The sequence below is a fragment of the Tiliqua scincoides genome, chromosome 1, assembly GCF_035046505.1.
Source record: "Tiliqua scincoides isolate rTilSci1 chromosome 1, rTilSci1.hap2, whole genome shotgun sequence".
In the NCBI taxonomy this organism is placed as follows: domain Eukaryota; kingdom Metazoa; phylum Chordata; class Lepidosauria; order Squamata; family Scincidae; genus Tiliqua; species Tiliqua scincoides.
The window spans coordinates 205,947,671-205,966,317 of record NC_089821.1 but is presented as its reverse complement, the minus strand read 5'-3'; the positions used below and the strand labels follow the sequence as shown (position 1 = coordinate 205,966,317).

The window sequence follows — 18,647 nt, the reverse complement described above, 5'->3', positions numbered from 1 at the left end:
ATTGTGTTCAATGGGGCTTACTCCCGGGAAAGTGTCATAGCCTTGCAGCCTGAGTAGACAGGCAGAGGAAGGGCTCTGAGGCTGCAGTCCTCTCCACACTTTTCTGGGAGGAAGCCCCACTGCCTCTACTGGGACTGACATCTGAGGAGACAGGCACAGGAGGGGCTCTGAGGCTGCAGTCCTCTCCACACTTTCCTGGGAGGAAGCCCCACTGCCTCTAGTGGGACTGACTTCTGAGGAGACAGGCACAGGATTGGGCCCTGAGGCTGCCATCCTATCCACAGTAAGCCCCATTCACTAAAGTGGACTTCTGAGTAGACATGCATAGGATTGGGCTCTTAGGCTGCAATCCTAGGCACTTTCCTGGGAGTAAGCTCCATTGACTAGAACGAGACTTACTTCAGAGTAGACATACCTAGGATTGGGCTCTTAATCCTGGCAGAGATATATATCTGCACCCGTTTTCACATGCTAAGGGCAGGTGAAAAGGGATTCTACGTGTGTACATGCTGTCCAGCCTTGCCCGAGATCCTCCTCATCCTTCCCCCACAAGCGTGCCCTCCACCAGCCAGTGTTTGCAGCTCCTCTCCAGCAGTGCACAGCAGCTGCTCAGGGCAGCAGGAAACATACAATTGCATGCCAAGCGCCTTCCCAAAGACACAGAGTATTCTACCTAAATTAAACCGTATTTAATTGCTTGTTTGCAAACGTAGCTGTTTCTGTGTGCACCTAAGGACACTCTCGTGTAAGAATTCCTTTTTTGTTCTTACTCCCTCAGTTGCTTAGAGTAATTTTACTACATGGAACTCATGTAAGCCATTTCTCGGAATCCATTCACTGCTTCCTCACCTCGAAGTAGTGCCACACTACATACTACACGCTACAAGTGCACCTGTAGAGTATTTTTCCCCATGTGTAGAAAAAGTAGCTAGAGGGAAGGGGATGTGGAGATTGACAGCCCAATCCTATGTATGTCTACTCAGAAGTAAGTTCATCTTTGGGGGAAAGCACATAAAAATATTTTATTTCTCCAATAAAAAATTGTTTAAAATAAATAAATAAATAAAAGATTAACAAGTTGTGAGTTCCTGCTCCTTTTTTTTTTTTTTTTTTTTTTTTTACAAAAAAGCACTGACGTTTTCTGTTTATATATTGCTGAAAACTACAGGTGGGACCTTGGTATCCTCTGATTTGGTATCCTGATTCACCACTGATACCAAGGTCCAACTTTAAATGCCTTGTAACAAGGAAAAAAGCACCAAAATCCAATTTACCAGCTTCTTGTTAAAAAATTATAATTTCTTTCCACTAGAGTCCATTATTCACCCCATCTAGTGGCTGAATGCGGTATAGCATCTATATACCAATGCATTCTGTGGTGACAGTGGAGGAGCAGGAAACCTGGGAAAGGGTCTTCACAGTTACTTTTCCACTAATTTGATATCCACTGATTTTTTTTTATCCATTGGGGGTTCCTCAACAGAACCCCAGTGGATAACAAGGCACAACCTGTATACTTAAAATACACAAATCATTTCAGAAACTTAATAAATCATGATGTGGAGCAATAGGAACAAGTGGCCAACCCCCTTCTTCTCCCACCCCTTCTTCTCTCTAGTGTGCAACTTTATGAATACCTCCTGGTCTAATAAAACAATAATTTGCCATTCCATTCCATTTGGCAAACTGATTTGGGTAAGCCCTCTGATCTGAACTGCAAACTGTTTTGTGATCTTCCTTCACAATCCTGATTTTCAACTTGCACCACCCATAGTTTTCCAGTTTAGATGTAATAGCTAACAAGATATGGTTTGACTGGATTAGAAAGTATTCCATTAAGCCATGAACATGAGAGGAAAAAGGAAGAGGTGAGTGGAATGCATTGTTTGGAGGAACAGTCATTATGATCTGTGAAAGAAGAGAAATTAATGACAGTGTTTAGGCTCACATGTAATCAGTGGCATATCTAGGGGAAATGGCTCCCATGGCAGGCACAAAATTGTGCCCCAGTCCAAATAGAGAAGAGGAGATCATAGGTGGGATGCCAGCCCTGTTCATCCCACCATGTGAATTTATTCAGCAAGCTACATAGAGAAGGGGAGATGGGGAAGAAGCCAGCACTATTCCACCAAGTGAATTTATGCAAAAATCTGCTAAACCCCCCCCCCCAAAAAGAAATTAATAATAATAATAATACAGGTATTTATATACCGCCTTTCTTGGTCTTTATTCAAGACTTTATTCAAGGCGGTTTACATAGGCAGGCTTATTTAAATCCCTATAGGGATTTTTACAAATGAAAGAAGGTTCTTTCTTTCAAGAACCACAACATTCAGGTGTTTCTGTCTGATCTGGTTTCACATTCTGGCCTCCATCCTCCCACGCTCAGAGCAGATGGAATAGCTCAGCTTCAGCTTGTCAGCTGCTTCAAGGTCGCACGGTGCCGGTGGCCTCAAACTGGCGACCTTGTGGATGTTATCTTCAGGCAAATGGAGGCTCTACCCTCTAGACCAGACCTCCTGCCCAAGTTCATTTATAGTGAAATAAATAGTGTTCATTTACCTCTTTTTGGAGATCCCCTGAAACTGGTGCAAAAACACACCATTGGCTGTGATGCAGAAATGCACCATTGGTAGAATATGGGTAAGTTGGACCCGGAGCTCCCCTTCAAATAATACCCAGGATAGATGTTCCCCACTTTTCATACCCTAGATATGCCACTGCACATATTGCCGGCCATGAAACTGAAACTCAGGTGAAACTGAAGCTCATGCACTCGCCTCCTTTCACAATTCTGCTTCCATTTGTGATTTAAACAAATGATGATTTGCTCTCCTGGCTTGTTTAGAAAAAGTTAGAACGAGCTGAAGAATGAGAGAGCATTTTAAGATGACATGCTCATTTTAAGAGCAAATAGCTGAAGGATAAATTAGTGTACAGTTGAATGGAAAATATCTGTCAAAAGAGACAGCGTTTCCTTCTCTGGTGAAAATAGCATCTTTATAATTGTTCTTTGTTATTCTTTATAATCTTTATAATTGAGACACCCAGAATTTCAAAAGTACGAAACATAAACACTGACAGAATGACAGTTCAAAGAGTATCTATAAGAATAACAAACTAAATGAGGAGTAAACAAAATAAGATTTAAGTGAAAATTAGAAGTGGGAGGGAGGACTGGGATTAAGAGGCACCTCACCAGATACTAAAATCTTACATGCCTTTTACTATCTGGTGTAGCTTTACAGCTACTGGATCTACAGCTTTTATTACTAGGTAATAAAAGCTACAGGCCTAAACAAATGAGGAAAAAAAACAATCAGAGCGCATGTCTGGTGCAGGTGGGGTGGGCAAGAAGAGAGATGTTGCCTAACGAGCCAGAGAACTGCTTTGATCAGTAGCCTGTGCAATGAGGCTACTCAGTAGCCTGTGCAATGAGGGGCCACTCAGGCCCAGAGATAAAAGCAGAGCACAGCCATGTAGACTTCTCCAGAGCTGACCAATAGTTTATGCAGAGGAGAAATTGAATAAGTTATAAAATTCTTAAATAATATTTATGAGCAAGCCTCTGTGTAAGGCAAAGGGGGATAGCAGAAAGCTAGAATGAAGTACAGCAAAGATGAATGGGGAGAATTGGTGATTAGCCTGAAAGACCAGTCCACAGAAGGGTTCCAAGAGTGTTCTTTTCATAAGGAGATGAAGCCAAATATGTTTTGAGCCAGAACTGTCCGTTGATCAGTTCGCTTGTTAAAGATGCAATCTTAACAAAAGAAATGCTGTATATTTGACTATATTTATGAAAGGGAAAAAAAATCTACCATTCCATCTTTCTGTGGACTATTTTTATAATGTACAGGTAGCCCTCATTATCCACAGGGATTCTGTTCTCTGAACTCCCACGGATGCCGAAACCCACGGATAATGAAATCATCTGGTTTGGATACCTGAAATCCTCCAAATACTGCACTCTGGTCGCATCCGGAGGACCTTCTGAGGGCTGGGGATGCCTTCAGAAGGCCTGAGGCCTCCAGGCCAAAAACTGTGACTTTTGGTTTTCCACTGAAAACCGAAAGTCACAATTTTCAGCCTTCTGGAGGCCCTCTGAGGGCCAGGGAGGCTTCACACCCCTCGGAAGGCCTTGTAAGGTCTCCTGAAGGGTGAAAATCACAACTTCCAGTTTTCAACCAAAAACCAGAAATTGCGTGTGTTTTTTTTGGCATTCTGAAGCCTTTGACAGCTGCACACGACCTTCACATGCCTCAGAACACCCTCCAGAAGGTCCGGCTGATCCCTGAGTTCGGGACCCACAGATAGTGAAATCCGTGAGTCCTGAATCCATAGATACAAAGGGCCGTGGATATATACTGTTCTATATTCGTTTTGGGAGCTTCTCTCTTCTCAGAATATGGAAAGTTAGCTGGAGCAGAATGTAGAAGAGACTATATGGTGGTTCAGAGAATTTGGTCAGAGAAGTGGGTTTAGAGAGGCCTTTGGCAAGAGAGCAAAGAAAACAGTTTCAGGCATAGGGCAACAGCATGGTAGATGGTGCTAATGTTATTGAGGACATACAGAATTGTTTCAAAATTTAAATTAAATACACTTGACCCTCTGAATCCACAGGGGATCAGTGGCCTATTTTAGAAATAGGCTACCTCAGAATGCCAGGCGCAAGGGAGGGCACCAGGATGCAGGTCTCTTGTTATCTGGTGTGCTCCCTGAGGCACTTGGTGGGACACTGTGAGATACAGGAAGCTGGACTAGATGGGCCTATGGCCTGATCCAGCAGGTCTGTTCTTATGTTCCCGGACCCGCAAATACCAAAACCCCCGGATAATTAAATCTATAAGTCGTGGCTATCTGAATGTGGCCTCCCTGATCCTCAGAAGACCTGCCAGATCCTTCTGAAACTGCATTCTGAAAACCAGAAGTGCATCTCGTGCACAGCCTCCCAACATGATTGGAAGACTGTTCCATCCAGGTTACGTCCATGAGGTACAGTGAGGCCCTCCTGACCCATGTTGGGGCAAATCCACAGGTCCTGAACCCATGGATAAGGAGGGCCAACCTGTACGCTCTTTTCACTTACAGTATGATGCAGTTTGGCCACAATTACGTGTTATCATTCACTGACTTAAAAATCTGTTCTGATTTGAATCCTGCATATTTTGGTAGTGGGCATCTTTTGGAATAATCCTAGTAAATCAGTGCTGTTGTGTGAAGACAATGTTGGGATTATAGTATTTCTATATATAAATAGAAGTTTCCTTCTTTTCCAAGTACTGCCAATCATAAATGGAATTCAGTGCAATACAAGTCTCGGGCTTTTGTTTTTGTGTTTGCACATGAATTTTTGTAGTCTTGATGATGTCGTAAACTGTACTAGTATGTTGCTTTCACCAAAATATGTGTGCAACATTTAATTCTTTTAACTTCCGTAAATAGGTAAGATGATTTTTAAGATTATGTTGAGGCTTATGTTGTATGTATATAAAATGTATCCACCCACTGACTTCCAGAGGCTGATAGGTGCTTGCACATGTACAAGTTCCGAAAAGAAAATTGAGTTCATTGCTAAACTGGGATTCCCACGTGTAAATATGTTTTGCAGATCTGCATGACAGCAGAATAGAATTTAACTTTGGGTTCCATCTTTCCTTAGTGTATTCCTGTGCCTGATATCAACAAACCCCAGTCAACACATGCTTTTGCAATGACCTGCATATGGATTCATCTGAATAGGAAGGCTCACAGTGACAATTCTAAGCTTCAGATTCCTATTCCTCACTCTCTCAAGCTTCACCATGAGTAAGTCTTATTTGTAATACTCCCTTTCAGTGATGGTAGTCCTGTAATAAATGGTAAAAAATGCAAGGCACTCCCATGTTTTGCAAGTTGTTGGTGAAAATAGTGTGAAAATTGTACTCCCCCATGTAAAATATATTATAGCTGATGCTTAGTGCACAGTATATGTTTCCCAGTCCACTATGCCCTTTGCATCTTTGTATTACAAGCTCTGCTGTCCCTTCCATTGCTTTATCATAGTACAAGTCTTCCTGATCCTGCTTCATATCACACAACGTGCTCATTTATGTGTTTATATAGCACAATCAACATACATAAGACTTTTCCAAATGACATAAACGAAACAGTAAGTCCCTTACTCAAGGAGCAAACTATCTTAAACTTTAATGGTGAAAGGAAGGAACAAGGTGATGGTAATCAACAATAGATAGCTCTAAAGATAATAGCAAACAGATGTGAGCAGTTGTGTTTACTTCCTTCACTTATAATATACTATACCCCCCTCCCCCAAAAAAACCTAAGCGCCACCCTAGATACTTTTACTAAAGAGTAAACCCTCTTGGACCCAATGGGGCTTCTGATAAGCATGCATTGATTGAGCAGCACAGTAGTTTACAATAAAAACAACTTGGTCATTACTTTGGTCAATTGGTCATGATACACAATTTGGTCATGATACGATTGTAGGTTTTGAGTTTTGAATAGCTGCTAGATGGATTTAGCAGACTGCTTATATGTGTGTGAGTGTGAGAGAGTGGGGAAGAAAGAGGAAGAGAAAAATTGTGGCTAAAGGCAGGCTAAGATTCTGACATGGCTGAAGACAGCGGATTCTCTGGCTTTGAGCAAGGAATACAGCCTGCCCTCCGGTTTCAAGAAGACCTCTAGTTGTTAGTAAGCTGAGCACATAGCATGTAAATAATTGCAATACTCAAGTTGAAGGAACAGGATGAGTATTTAACAGAACAAACTGAGCCAGACTGAAGGCCATGCTCTTAAAAGGCCAGCTCCATCTGCCTGAGAAAAAGAAGAGATAACACTGCACTGGATGGGGCTGAGGGAGGAGTCTTAAAGGAGCAGAGAATCAGAGAAGGAAGTTTAAAAAGGAACACAGCAGAGCAGCATACCACTCCAAGGCTGAAGCAGTGTGTGCACATCAGACACACTCAAAGGCTAGGCTGCATTGGAGTTGGCAATTCCACCTTTTTGCCTGTGCAAATAGGGACAAATTAGCAAATGAACATACTGAATGCTATGCATTTCTGTCACCAAAATAGAGCTTCTTTATAGAGGCAGTCCTGGTGTCTCAACAGAAATTTCAAACCAGTGATGAAGAGCCTTTCAGTAAGATTCCTGGATTGGGCTGGAGCTTGTTCACCTCTGGAGCAACCCAAATCTTCAAAATCCTATGCATAATTTCCACACATGGCAGAGGTATAGATTACTTGTCATGGCGACAAGGTGGCCTCTTCAAAATCTGAATTCTAACAATACAAACACATAGTTTTGATTACATCAAATACTTTGATTGCTCAGATGTGAACTTTTTGTTGCTCAGCATAATGGGACCTCTCAGGGATATACTATAATCCTTTTTTTCCTTTTCATAATTTACCTTTCTTTGGCTATACAGGTTCTTGCAACAGAGTCTAAGGAATAAAAGTTTGCAGATGAATGACTACAAGATTGCCTTGCTGTGCAATGCTTATTCCACCAATTCAGAATGCTTCACATTACCTATGGGTGTTCTTGTAGAAACTATTTATGGGAATGGCAACATGATGATACCTCTCCCAGGAACCAGTTGTATGGCTTCAGGTTCTGTCACACCACTGCCAATGAATCTCTTGGACTCACTCACAGTTCATGCCAAGATGAGGTACTGTATAGTCAATAAGCATAAGCTATAGAAGATCTGAGCATGTTTGCTTTAATACAGACTATTTGGATTCTAATCCAAACTAAAATAATAGCTTTAATACAGACTATTTGGAGAACTAATACATAATAGTTTCAAATATATGGCTTTGAAAATAACATGGCTTTCTGTTTTTTTCCAGCCTTATTCACAGCATAGCTACCAGAGTGATCAAATTGGCCCATGCAAAATCTAGCGTGGCCTTGGCTCCAGCCCTTGTGGAAACATACAGTCGCTTGCTTGTTTATATGGAAATAGAATCCTTGGGCATCAAAGGTTTTATCAGTAAGAAACTTCATGTGTTTTAATTGACTGTTAGCTGAAAGTTGTCACTAAAACTTGCTGCCACTCTAGTTGGCACGTATTTTTCTATGCACACACTCTCTCATGCATGCACACACTAGAGAGAGATGCCACACATAGTGTGTATCCTATGAAAACCCATATCAAATTACAGAAAGCTCACACTATAGAAAATTGTGCTTTAGTGCCTGGTTGCAGTCTCTTGGAGGATCAAGACCCAATTGTTACAATTTGGTTTAGCTATGTATAGTTTATTTGGGGACATTCTCTACAAATTGGCTTGGTAATCTAAATCATTTTCTGGTACACGATAGCATTACAGAGTGAATGAGCTCTTAAACCTAAGATAAAGAATCAATAATAGGCATATAGATATATTTAGATAATGTTTTTAAATTGTATGTGTCCTAATGTTCAAAATACTTTGCATATGTCATCTCGGCCATTCTTACAACTAGCTTGCAAGGAAGGCCAGTAGCCTTCAGTTACAGAAATATTGTTGATGCCAAAAGAGAGTGAGTGGTTTGCCTATCATCACCCAGTTACTTTGCAAGCTGAAATTTGTTCATGACTCCAAATTGAAGACAGCATTTATCTGCCTCATTAGAGATGATTCATTCATTAAGCAGGTTTTCCTGCTTTATTCTCATGTGCAGGAAGTCAATGCTATCCAAGATGATATTCAAGAATATTGCAATATTTAGCCTAATTTTATTACTATAAGTATACTGAAGAAATTAAAATCTCCTGCTGTTCTAGCCCTGTGTTGCTAAGAACCTACCACATGTAGTTTGTCAATACTGCAATACTAAAAAAAGAGAACTAGTGTCATCCTGCCTGACTCTGTGAGGTGTAGGCTGTGTGTGTTTGTGATAATGAGAAAAATAGTTTTCTCTGACTGCTATGACGGGAAAAGCAGTTGATGTGTTGTTCTTTACCTTTTCAGGTCAGCTCCTACCCACAGTGTTTAAATCTCATGCTTGGGGAATTTTGCACACTCTGTTGGAGATGTTCAGCTATCGCATGCATCATATCCAACCTCATTACCGGGTCCAGCTGTTGAGTAATCTTCATTCTCTCGCAGCTGTGCCACAAACAAATCAGAACCAGCTTCATCTGTGGTGAGTACTGTTTCCTCAAAACATGATTTTTACTTTGGAGGCATGGCACATAGTGGAATGGAATTGGACCAAAACCACATTCAGATCAAAGGAAAGTGAGACATTCCTAAAAGGTATGGCTGATTTGAACATTGAGATTTCTCTGTTGGAAGCTGCTGAAAAACACTTCTCTGTAACAGTATAGTGGGCGCAAGACTGGAAATCTGTCTACTGTTTAGGCTGGCACAATAAGTAGTTTAATTTATTGCGTGTTACTTGTCCTACCCACAGAAAGCATATAGCAGTATTTTAGCTTCATAACCCCAAAACCTAGCTTGAAAGATTGTGAGGTACAGGGCACAAGGGAGTGCACCAACAAATCATGTCCTTAACCCAGTATGCTCCTAAGCCTCCTGCATTTTTCCCAGAGTATTGCAAAAATGTACAATAGGAAAATGAAAAACTGTCTTTTATGTGCACCCCAAATTTGATTCTGTTGGGATATGTCTATCGGCAACTTCATATATTATGTTTTTAGGTACAGTATACACTTAAAACATATTTGTTGCACTGTATTAAAAAAAGAGTGTGTCACTTTCACAGGCACTGATAAACACGTACATCAGGTCCCTAAGCTGCAGATGTCTGAGTGATGGGTGGCTTCGTCCGAACTTTTTTGCAGGCAGAGTTCATTATGGTGCTTTTGCACAGATAGTACTTGGCCAGCAAGAGCCAGCTGCTTCAAGCTATGCATGTTCTGACTTCTGGACAAGCATCCTGAACAGAACCTGTGCATATCTTGGAGACTGTGTATCTTTTAATTGAAGCAAATTATTCCCTAAAGCTACTCTGATTTTCAGCATTTAGCATAACAAGCTCAAATAAGGCTATTGTTGTCTTCTTATAGTGTTGAAAGCACAGCTCTCCGGTTGATCACTGCCTTGGGTAGCTCTGAGGTGCAGCCACAATTTACACGCTTCCTTAATGAGCCAAAAACAGTTCTTTCAGCAGAATCAGAGGAACTCAACAGAGCGCTTATTCTGACACTGGCAAGAGCAACGCACGTCACAGGTAAGCACCAGTCTCGCTCAGTTTTATGAATGTTGAGCAGAAATGGTTTTGAAAGTACGTATGAAAGCAGAGCACAAAAATGCAAGCATGAAATATTGTACAGGCATACCTTGACTTTCATAGCTTTGCTCTTTCAACTGCTTTCAATTATAACTACAATTCAGATTTCGTCCAAGTTCTTTCCTCTTTTGTGCAGTTGCATCCATCCTCCCAAGAAGTTAATCAACATGCATAAGTTTACAATCAGTTCTCTTTATATCCGAGGTCGTGATCTGCGAATTCACTTATCACTTTCTGCTACAGTTTCCAGGATCCTAAACCTAGCAGATAACAAGAACTGACTGTATTTTCCTTTTGTTTCTGTTTATTTAGGTTTCACGTGCATTTACTTGTGTTATATTGTTAATTATTTACATTCTTTCACTGGACAAAATAAATCTGCGAGCTAAATAAGGCTATGCCTTGACATTCATCTATTTTTTACTTTCATCCACGTCCTGGTCCGTAACAAGTTGAAGGGGTAAAGTATGTCTGTATTGAGTGTTAATGGTTTTTAAAAGGTCTTGAATTCTCATAATGGTTTTTTCCAAATAGCTGAAACTATTCCAGTAGTATAGGAAAGAAACAGTGTTGTAGTCAACATGAATGAATTATCCAAGTGAATGATACAAGAAGATTCATAAAATGTAATTGAGAACTTCATCCTGATCCAGCTCTAGTCACACAGATACTCTGTTAATATATGACTAGTTGTGCACCCCAACCCAATTTTCATTCATGTTGGAATTTGTATTTAAAAATCAAATTCAGTAGATATCAAGGGGCTGCAGGGGCTTGGCTGCAATTACCAGAGCTTCCTGCAGCCTCTGGGGGGTGCAGGGAGCCCTGCACGGTCTTCTGCAAAGCTCCTCAAAGCTTCAAAAGTGAAAGTGGAGCGATCGTGCTCCACTTCCGGTTTAGTGGAGGAAGGGCCTGATCACTCTGCTTTCACTTGCAGAGCTGTGGGGAGCCCTGCAGAAGGTTGTGCAGAGGAGGCTGCAGGAGGCTCTGGTAAGTACAGCCAAGCCCCTGCAGCCCCCTGAGCAATCTTAGGGATCACACCGCTGCCTCCTCCCTGCCTCTTCGCTGTCCCTGCCCCTTAAGGGGAAAGAGGCCAGGGCCCTCAGGTTGGAGCGTCATGACGCTCCAGTTTGAAAAGCCCTGGCATAATTGAACCATTCTGTTACCAAATTTTAATGCCTTCATACCTGCTGTTCTGTCAAAATCAAACTGGGCTTCTAAAACAAATCAGGCATAGACCAGGTTTGCTGCTCAAGATAAAAGCAGTAATATCTAGCAGTGGTGTGTGTCTAAGGCTTCAGTCCTATGCACACTTACCTGGGAGTAAGCTCATTAAAGGCCCATTAAACTTACTTGTTGGTAGTCATGCATTGGATTACACACACACAGCTCATACACTTGCTCTAGTCTTGGCATCAGGCTGTACCTCCTGCAGCGCTTTTTGAAGATCTTCAAGTTGGAGATTGGTTCTTGTGTAGCATCCAGGTTGTTGCAGGTGCACCTGTTATAGTGTCCATGAAAATCTCTGCCACCAAGCCTGCCACAAAAGGGAATTCAGGTAATGAGGTTTGATGTTCTGACTAGGATAGCTGTTGCATTGTAGGTTGATCAGGGGTTCGTTCAGTGTAGATTCAGTATTTTGTAGTAGGTTAGCTCTTTGCAGAATTCAACGAGAATATAAAAGAAGGAATAACCTGAGAAGATATGAATTATTAGAGATCTCAGAATTGTTAATAGTAATACATACAGTGTCAGTAGGCTCTGAAAATTGCATTTCATCAGTTCATTGTATATGTATTAGGTGTTGTAAATACAGCTGAGAATTCCTTTTTTAATTCTTTAGATTTTTTCACTGGATCAGACTCCATTCAGGGGACTTGGTGCAAGGACATTCTGCAGACTATCATGAGCTTTACTCCTCATAATTGGGCTTCACATACCCTGAGCTGTTTTCCAGCTCCGCTGCAGGTAATTTTTGCAAATGTAGTACATCTCTGTTTATACATTTGAGCAAGTCTTCATGAAAGTCACTTCAAGTAAACTACTTGGAAGAAGCTACTCAGTGTGCTTCTTGTGTATCCTGGAGGATATCTTCCTAAAGATCTAATAAGAAAGCATATTCGACAAAATGCAATTCATATTCATTTCAACAGACAGATAGAAACAGAATCTACCACACAAAGATTATTTGCGAAATAATCTTTGTGTGGTAGATTGTTTCCATCTGTCTGTTGAAATGAATATGAACATAGTAGAATAATCTTTTTAACCACTCAGCTTTGAATTTTGTGTGGGCGAGTGCCTCTGTGGAGCTCTTCTTGTTTTCTTAATGATTTTTCGCCACACCTCAGCAGAATTCAGGAGCACTTGAAGTGCTGTCAGCATTCTGTCCCCGTTCCTTTTCTGCAGGAACAACTTCTATGGCTGCTGAAGGTTTGCAGAGACATGGCAAATGGCATATCTATGGCAAACACTAAGGGGGAGAGGGGAAAACCCTGGAATACCATCAGTGCTTGAAGCACTGATGAAATTGGCATGTCACCTCATAATGTGTTGCTTTTATTTCAGGCGTTTTTCAAACAAAATAATGTCCCTCAAGAGAGTCGCTTTAACCTGAAGAAGAACGTTGAGGAGGAATACCGCAAGTGGAAGTCTATGACCAATGAGAATGACATCATCACCCACTTTTCCATGCAGGGGTCCCCTCCCCTCTTCCTTTGTCTCCTCTGGAAGATGCTTCTGGAGACGGATCATATTAACCAAATTGGCTACAGGTCTGTCTTGTAAAGACTCAACTATATTCCGTAGCATACTGTGCAGTAAAATTAGTTGCGTTATTTCTGGCATAGTAGATTTGCATAGAACATGTTTCCCACAGAGATGGAATACGTCTGCCAAGATATGCCAGTTGCTGGGGTTAATGAAACCAGACTTTATTAACTCTGCCCTCACAGTTAGGTCTGCAAAGTTCAGTAGGGTGCTTTGTACTATCTAATAAGTCAGGGAAGATCCTTTAAAAAAAATCTAAGAGTTGGAATCATCACTCGTTTTACTGAGAATTTTCTTCATTAGTTCTGTCTTGTTTCATGTATTTTTACAGGTGAATTCTCTATTAACTGATGTGACTGTAGTGGTTGGTTGTTTGGCAATGGCAACTGTAGACTGAGTATCTGGTGCTCCACATTCTTACATTATTTGTGTCCCTGCACCATTACATTTTGCTCTCTCTTTTCTTAGAGTATTGGAAAGGATTGGAGCCAGAGCTCTGGTTGCTCATGTCAGGACATTTGCAGATTTCTTGGTCTATGAATTTTCCACATCAGCTGGGGGCCAGCAGCTCAACAAGTGCATTGAGATTCTGAATGACATGGTGTGGAAATACAACATTGTGACGTTGGACCGGCTGATACTATGTTTGGTAAGGAAGGTTGCAAAGGAGGCTGCTTCACGGAATGAACCAGCACGTTTAATTATACCAGTGTAATTGATAACTCCATTCTGTAGCATTTTGCAGTACTTGTATTTGTTTCATTGCAGGCTATGCGTAGTCACGAAGGAAATGAAGCCCAAGTGTGCTACTTCATCATCCAACTGCTCTTACTGAAACCTAACGATTTCCGAAACAGAGTGAGTGATTTTGTGAAGGAGAACTCCCCAGAGCATTGGCTGCAGAATGACTGGCACACCAAGCACATGAGCTATCACAAGGTACTTCATACTCTCTTGGATAGTAATGTCTTTCTGTGATTAATCACTCTAGTTCTTGTCAGAGCCTTGGTTCACATGTATTTGTAGCCTGCGTAAGTGCCTGACTACATCACTGTAAGTGAAGCTCAGTTCATGCTAGAGATTTTGCAGTGATCTGAAAGAGCAGTAGAACTTCTCAAGGGCACCACACAATGATGGAAAAATCTGCATTGGGGTAGGGAATAAAACATTTACTTGAAACATTATGGAAGTTAGGGCCAAAACATCTAGTTTGGGAGTTTGTGTTCATCTTAAAATGGCAGCTACACAAGAGGACTTGATCTGCCTCACTCCCCCCCCCCGCCCAGTTCCTATGAACCCTAAATATGTCATTTGCTGCAGTGGAAACCTTCAGAGCCCATAGTAGCTTGAGAAAGAGGGTTTTTGGCAGGGAAATGGCATAGAAATAAAAGGTTTAGCATCCCCTACCTCCATGCTGAGATCCCAGTCCGGAATGTACCCTGATTCACTGCTACTTTAAAGTGAAAATACACTGGACTATACATTTAACATAACTAGTTTGGTCTGTAGGCAGACAAACTAAATATTTTTCAAATTTTTTTTTCAGAAATATCCTGAAAAGTTATATTTTGAAGGGTTGGCAGAGCAAGTCAATCCTCCTGTTCAGATCCAGCCCCAGTACTTACCAATATACTTTGGGAATGTGTGTCTCCGTTTCCTGCCAGTGTTTGACATTGTGATTCACAGATTTCTGGAACTCCTCCCAGTGTCCAAATCACTGGAGACCCTGCTGGATCACCTCGGAGGCCTATACAAGTTCCATGGTGAGTTCATAACCATGTGTTAGATCTGTTCCCACTCGCTGCAAATTCGCTCAGTTCTTCCACAGAGTGAGGTGATACTGAAAAGCATCTCTGGTTCATTAAGGGTGCATCGAGGTGTGCTGATTTGACTTGTTTTACTGGCCTAGTAGAGAAGTAACTGAATATAGCTCTGCCAGACTCACTATTGAGAAAAAGACTCCTAGGTAGTTAAACTGTAGACCAGAAAGTAAACACCAGGGGTGTCAAACATAAGGCCCGGAGGCCGTATGTGGCCCATGGAAGCGTTTTATCTGGCCCTCAGGCTCTCAGCTGCTGAGGTGTTACTGCTGTAAGGGCAGCCCACATGAAAATTCGGCTCTCCGATATCTTGAAATATGATTAAGATTTGTGTATTTTCTCTTCTGTTATTTGCAGCTAATGAGTTCCTAAGTGAGAAAAAGTGCTGGGTTTTGGTTATGACCAGTTTAATGACATCATTTCCTGCCTAATGACATCACTTCATGCCGTTCGCAGGCACCATGAGTGCTGTTCAGCCCTTGGTATGAAACAAGTTTGACACCCCTGCTGTAGACCTTTTGAAAGAAATTCTTCAAAAATGTGGCAGGTGTGATAGCATCTCAGGGTTAAGTAAAACTCTGTCAGTACATCAGTGCAGCTATAGAGCTCCTGCATGAGTAGACCTCACAGTGAAAGCGTGAGAAACTCGATTTGTGTAGTTCAGGAGCATATGCACAGAGCTCTCCTGCCACTGAAGTAGAGGGGAAGCCCATGCATACATCAAAGCTCTTATAATTGGTCAGGGCAACTGTCTTTGAAGTAAGAGCTGTAAAGAGAAGTGAGTGACCTTGGCATATGAACATCCTAGGGTATCTTTAAATTGCATCAAAAGCTGAAGAGGGACCACAAAAATGAAGGGCTTAAGAATTCAGAAGACCCTGATGAGCAGTAGTTAGCATGCTTGTCTTGAGAACAAAGATTGAGGAACAGAGGATTAATCCTCCACAGCTTAAAAACAAATCCAAATTATGTGATCAAACAGCTTGATTTGAGATTGGTGTAAATTAGACTCTGTCAGTAGTTCTGCATAATTTAATTGCAAAATAAATTACTTTCCTGGTCTTTGTTCTTTTTGTGGTGCCTTTGTATTGCTATGGAAAGGCAAGGTGAATTACCAAATCAGAATGTAACAACACTGTATTAATAGTTTGTCAGAATAGTTTGTGCTGAGATTTAACCTCAAGCATCATCAGTATTATAACAACCTTGAACATGAGCACATATTAATTGTATACGTTAGTACAGCCATCTAGAAGGAAAAGGGTTAATAGTTTTCTTCAGTGTAGTTGCATGTCCTGCTGTTCTAAGGCCACATATCTATTGTCATTAGTATAAGTATTTACAGATTGGTTGTCTAGCGTGCCTAGGCCTTATGCAGTGGTTCTTGTTTCCATGGTTCATGTTCTGAAAACCTGAGCATTATTACGTGGAAACCAGTATTTGGCTAAGGGAAAATATTCAGGTAACAAAGGCCCGTGCTATGTTTTTTTTAAAAAAATATCCAGACAACTGTGAAATAATTTCAACTGTGTTGGCTGATCACCATAGAGGGTATTCAGATTTCAGCAAATAAAAATGACTTGTAGGTGGAGATTATCTTGATTTTAGCATAAATCCTGAAGCAAATAGTTCAGTATATTACAAAGTGCATAATCAATGATGAAATAGGCATAACTGTTCAGGTGGTTAACTGGCCTCTGTGTTTTGTTCATGCTAGATTGAGTATATGGTATGGTTCAACGCAAATGCAGGGAATAGTTACAATGGTGCCGAATTTGGCTTCATGATAATCTCAGCATTCATTGTATAAAATAACTTTTTCCAAAAGAAGAGAAATGATACAAATCTGATCAGCTCACATTTTAAACAGCAGAAATTCAGCATTTTTGGTACACAATTTGCCCAGATGAAGAGTTTGATTTCTTGTAGTGTGGACTACATGCAGTGTACAAATGCACCTGTTCTCTCTTTGGCAGACCGTCCAGTAACCTACCTGTACAATACACTCCACTACTATGAGGGGCATCTTCGAGATCGCACAAACCTCAAACGGAAACTGGTCCATGCCATTATTGGCTCTCTCAAGGATAATCGGCCACTAGGGTGGTGTTTAAGTGACATTTATCTCAAATGTGCTATGAATGCAGGAGAGGATAATCCATGGATTCCTGATGATGTTTATTACTGCAAATTGATTGCAAGACTGGTAGATAATATCCTTTTTTAAAAAAAAACTGAATATACATAAAATACAGGGATGCATCAAGAGAACCATTCTTTTTGCAATTAATTAGTAATTGGCTGTGCTGTGCTGTCATTTTCTGTAATGTTCCCACCTCCTTCATAGTTTGGTAGTATAAACTCCAGGTTATGGTTGTCAGAGAATTTTGTGAGGTTTGGGCATAGAAAAGAATTCTTGAAACTCACCATTTCCCACCCACTCCTTAAAAAGGGGAAGCAAGCTTCCAGCAAGTCTTCAGTGCTTGAAGAAATTTTTCATCAACCTGTCAGCCCTGTCTCTTCAGCAGCAGAGCATCATAAAAATAGCCCTTTTTAAAATGGGTCTATTACATGTGGAGCCTATTTATCTGTGCTAGTTCCATTCCGTGACTCAGCTCGATTAACAAAAAACACGTTGTGCTAAATTCCGTAGCGTTACGCAAATACACTGCAGCCTGACACTTCTGGTTAGAAGGAAACTAAGAGCCCAATCCTATGCAATTTTCCACTGCCGGTGCAGCTGTGCCAATGGGGCATGCATTGCATTCTGTGGTGGGGTGGCCGTCACAGAGGCCTCCTCAAGGTAAGGGAATGTTTGTTCAGCTATCTCGGGGCTGCATTGTGGCTGCACCGGAGTTGGATAGGATTGGGCCTTAAGGCAGCTGTTATCAATCCCCTCCCCCCATACTCAGCCCTCCCCGTTGCCGGCTTGCTGGAGCAGGAGAGCCTACATCATGGGGGGGGAGGAATTTGGCAAACACTCTCTGGGTTTTTTAAAGCAATCCCCTCTCCTCCCCCTCCTGAGCCCTTCCCGTTGCCAGCTGTCCAGCTTCTTTCACAGTTGGAATGCTGAGCTTTTAAGAGTCCAGCCCTATGTGTTTCTACTCAGAAGTAAGCCCCATACCAGTCAATGGGGCTTACTTCCAGGAAAGTGTGGAGAGGATTGTAGGCTAAATCTCATGCTTTGCTTGGTGGGAAGACTTGCTTGGTGATTGCCTGCACCATGGGGGGGGGGACTGCTTGTGTCGGTGATTGCCTACACCATCTCAATGGGGGGGGGAATTCGGCAAACACTCCCTGGGTTTTTTAAAGCAATCCCCTCTGTTGCTACCACATATGCCCCTGTGTGAGTGAGAGAGAGAGAGAGAGAGCTAGCGCCACCTTGCTGCACATGTTCTGGCTACATAGATTTTTGGCCCCCCCCCCTTCAGCCTCTTTGCTGGATCAGGGGCTCCAGGAGTGTTACTGTTCCTTTGCAAGGGGAACCTCTTCCAGGGCTCCAGGGCTATTTACCTGCCTGGGTGAGGCAGAGCCTTTTTGCAATGTTTTGGGCTGCCTGGAAATGGATCCAGACGCCAGTGCAGGTCAAAGGAGGCAAAGGTGCATGTGACTTTCGGTTTCCCCCACCCCATTCGCATTGAGACAAATCCGCAGATAAAAAAATCCGTGGGTAAAGAGGCTGCACCTGTATATCCATATGGAGAGGTGGGAGGCTTTTCTTTGCTGCCATTCTGAGGATTTTGACTTATTTTTTTTCTTGTTTCCTCTCTCTGTTGTCTTCATTATTGCTCTTCTAGAGCAGGGGTA

At 41.7% G+C, this 18,647-nt stretch overlaps 1 protein-coding gene across 2 annotated transcripts in view; it reads left to right on the top strand.

Moving 5' to 3' along the window:
• The window catches only part of MED23 (mediator complex subunit 23), a 52,189-nt gene that overhangs the window by 24,504 nt on the left and 9,038 nt on the right, over positions 1 to 18,647 (top strand). For both annotated transcript variants that reach the window (XM_066614639.1, XM_066614630.1), the window contains 11 exons: positions 5,660 to 5,805; positions 7,433 to 7,678; positions 7,860 to 8,002; positions 8,967 to 9,141; positions 10,028 to 10,191; positions 12,095 to 12,219; positions 12,820 to 13,025; positions 13,489 to 13,669; positions 13,789 to 13,959; positions 14,567 to 14,783; positions 16,817 to 17,053. In XM_066614639.1, coding sequence (XP_066470736.1) covers positions 5,660 to 5,805; positions 7,433 to 7,678; positions 7,860 to 8,002; positions 8,967 to 9,141; positions 10,028 to 10,191; positions 12,095 to 12,219; positions 12,820 to 13,025; positions 13,489 to 13,669; positions 13,789 to 13,959; positions 14,567 to 14,783; positions 16,817 to 17,053 — 2,011 coding nt within the window. The remainder of the gene's footprint in view (positions 1 to 5,659; positions 5,806 to 7,432; positions 7,679 to 7,859; positions 8,003 to 8,966; positions 9,142 to 10,027; positions 10,192 to 12,094; positions 12,220 to 12,819; positions 13,026 to 13,488; positions 13,670 to 13,788; positions 13,960 to 14,566; positions 14,784 to 16,816; positions 17,054 to 18,647) is intronic.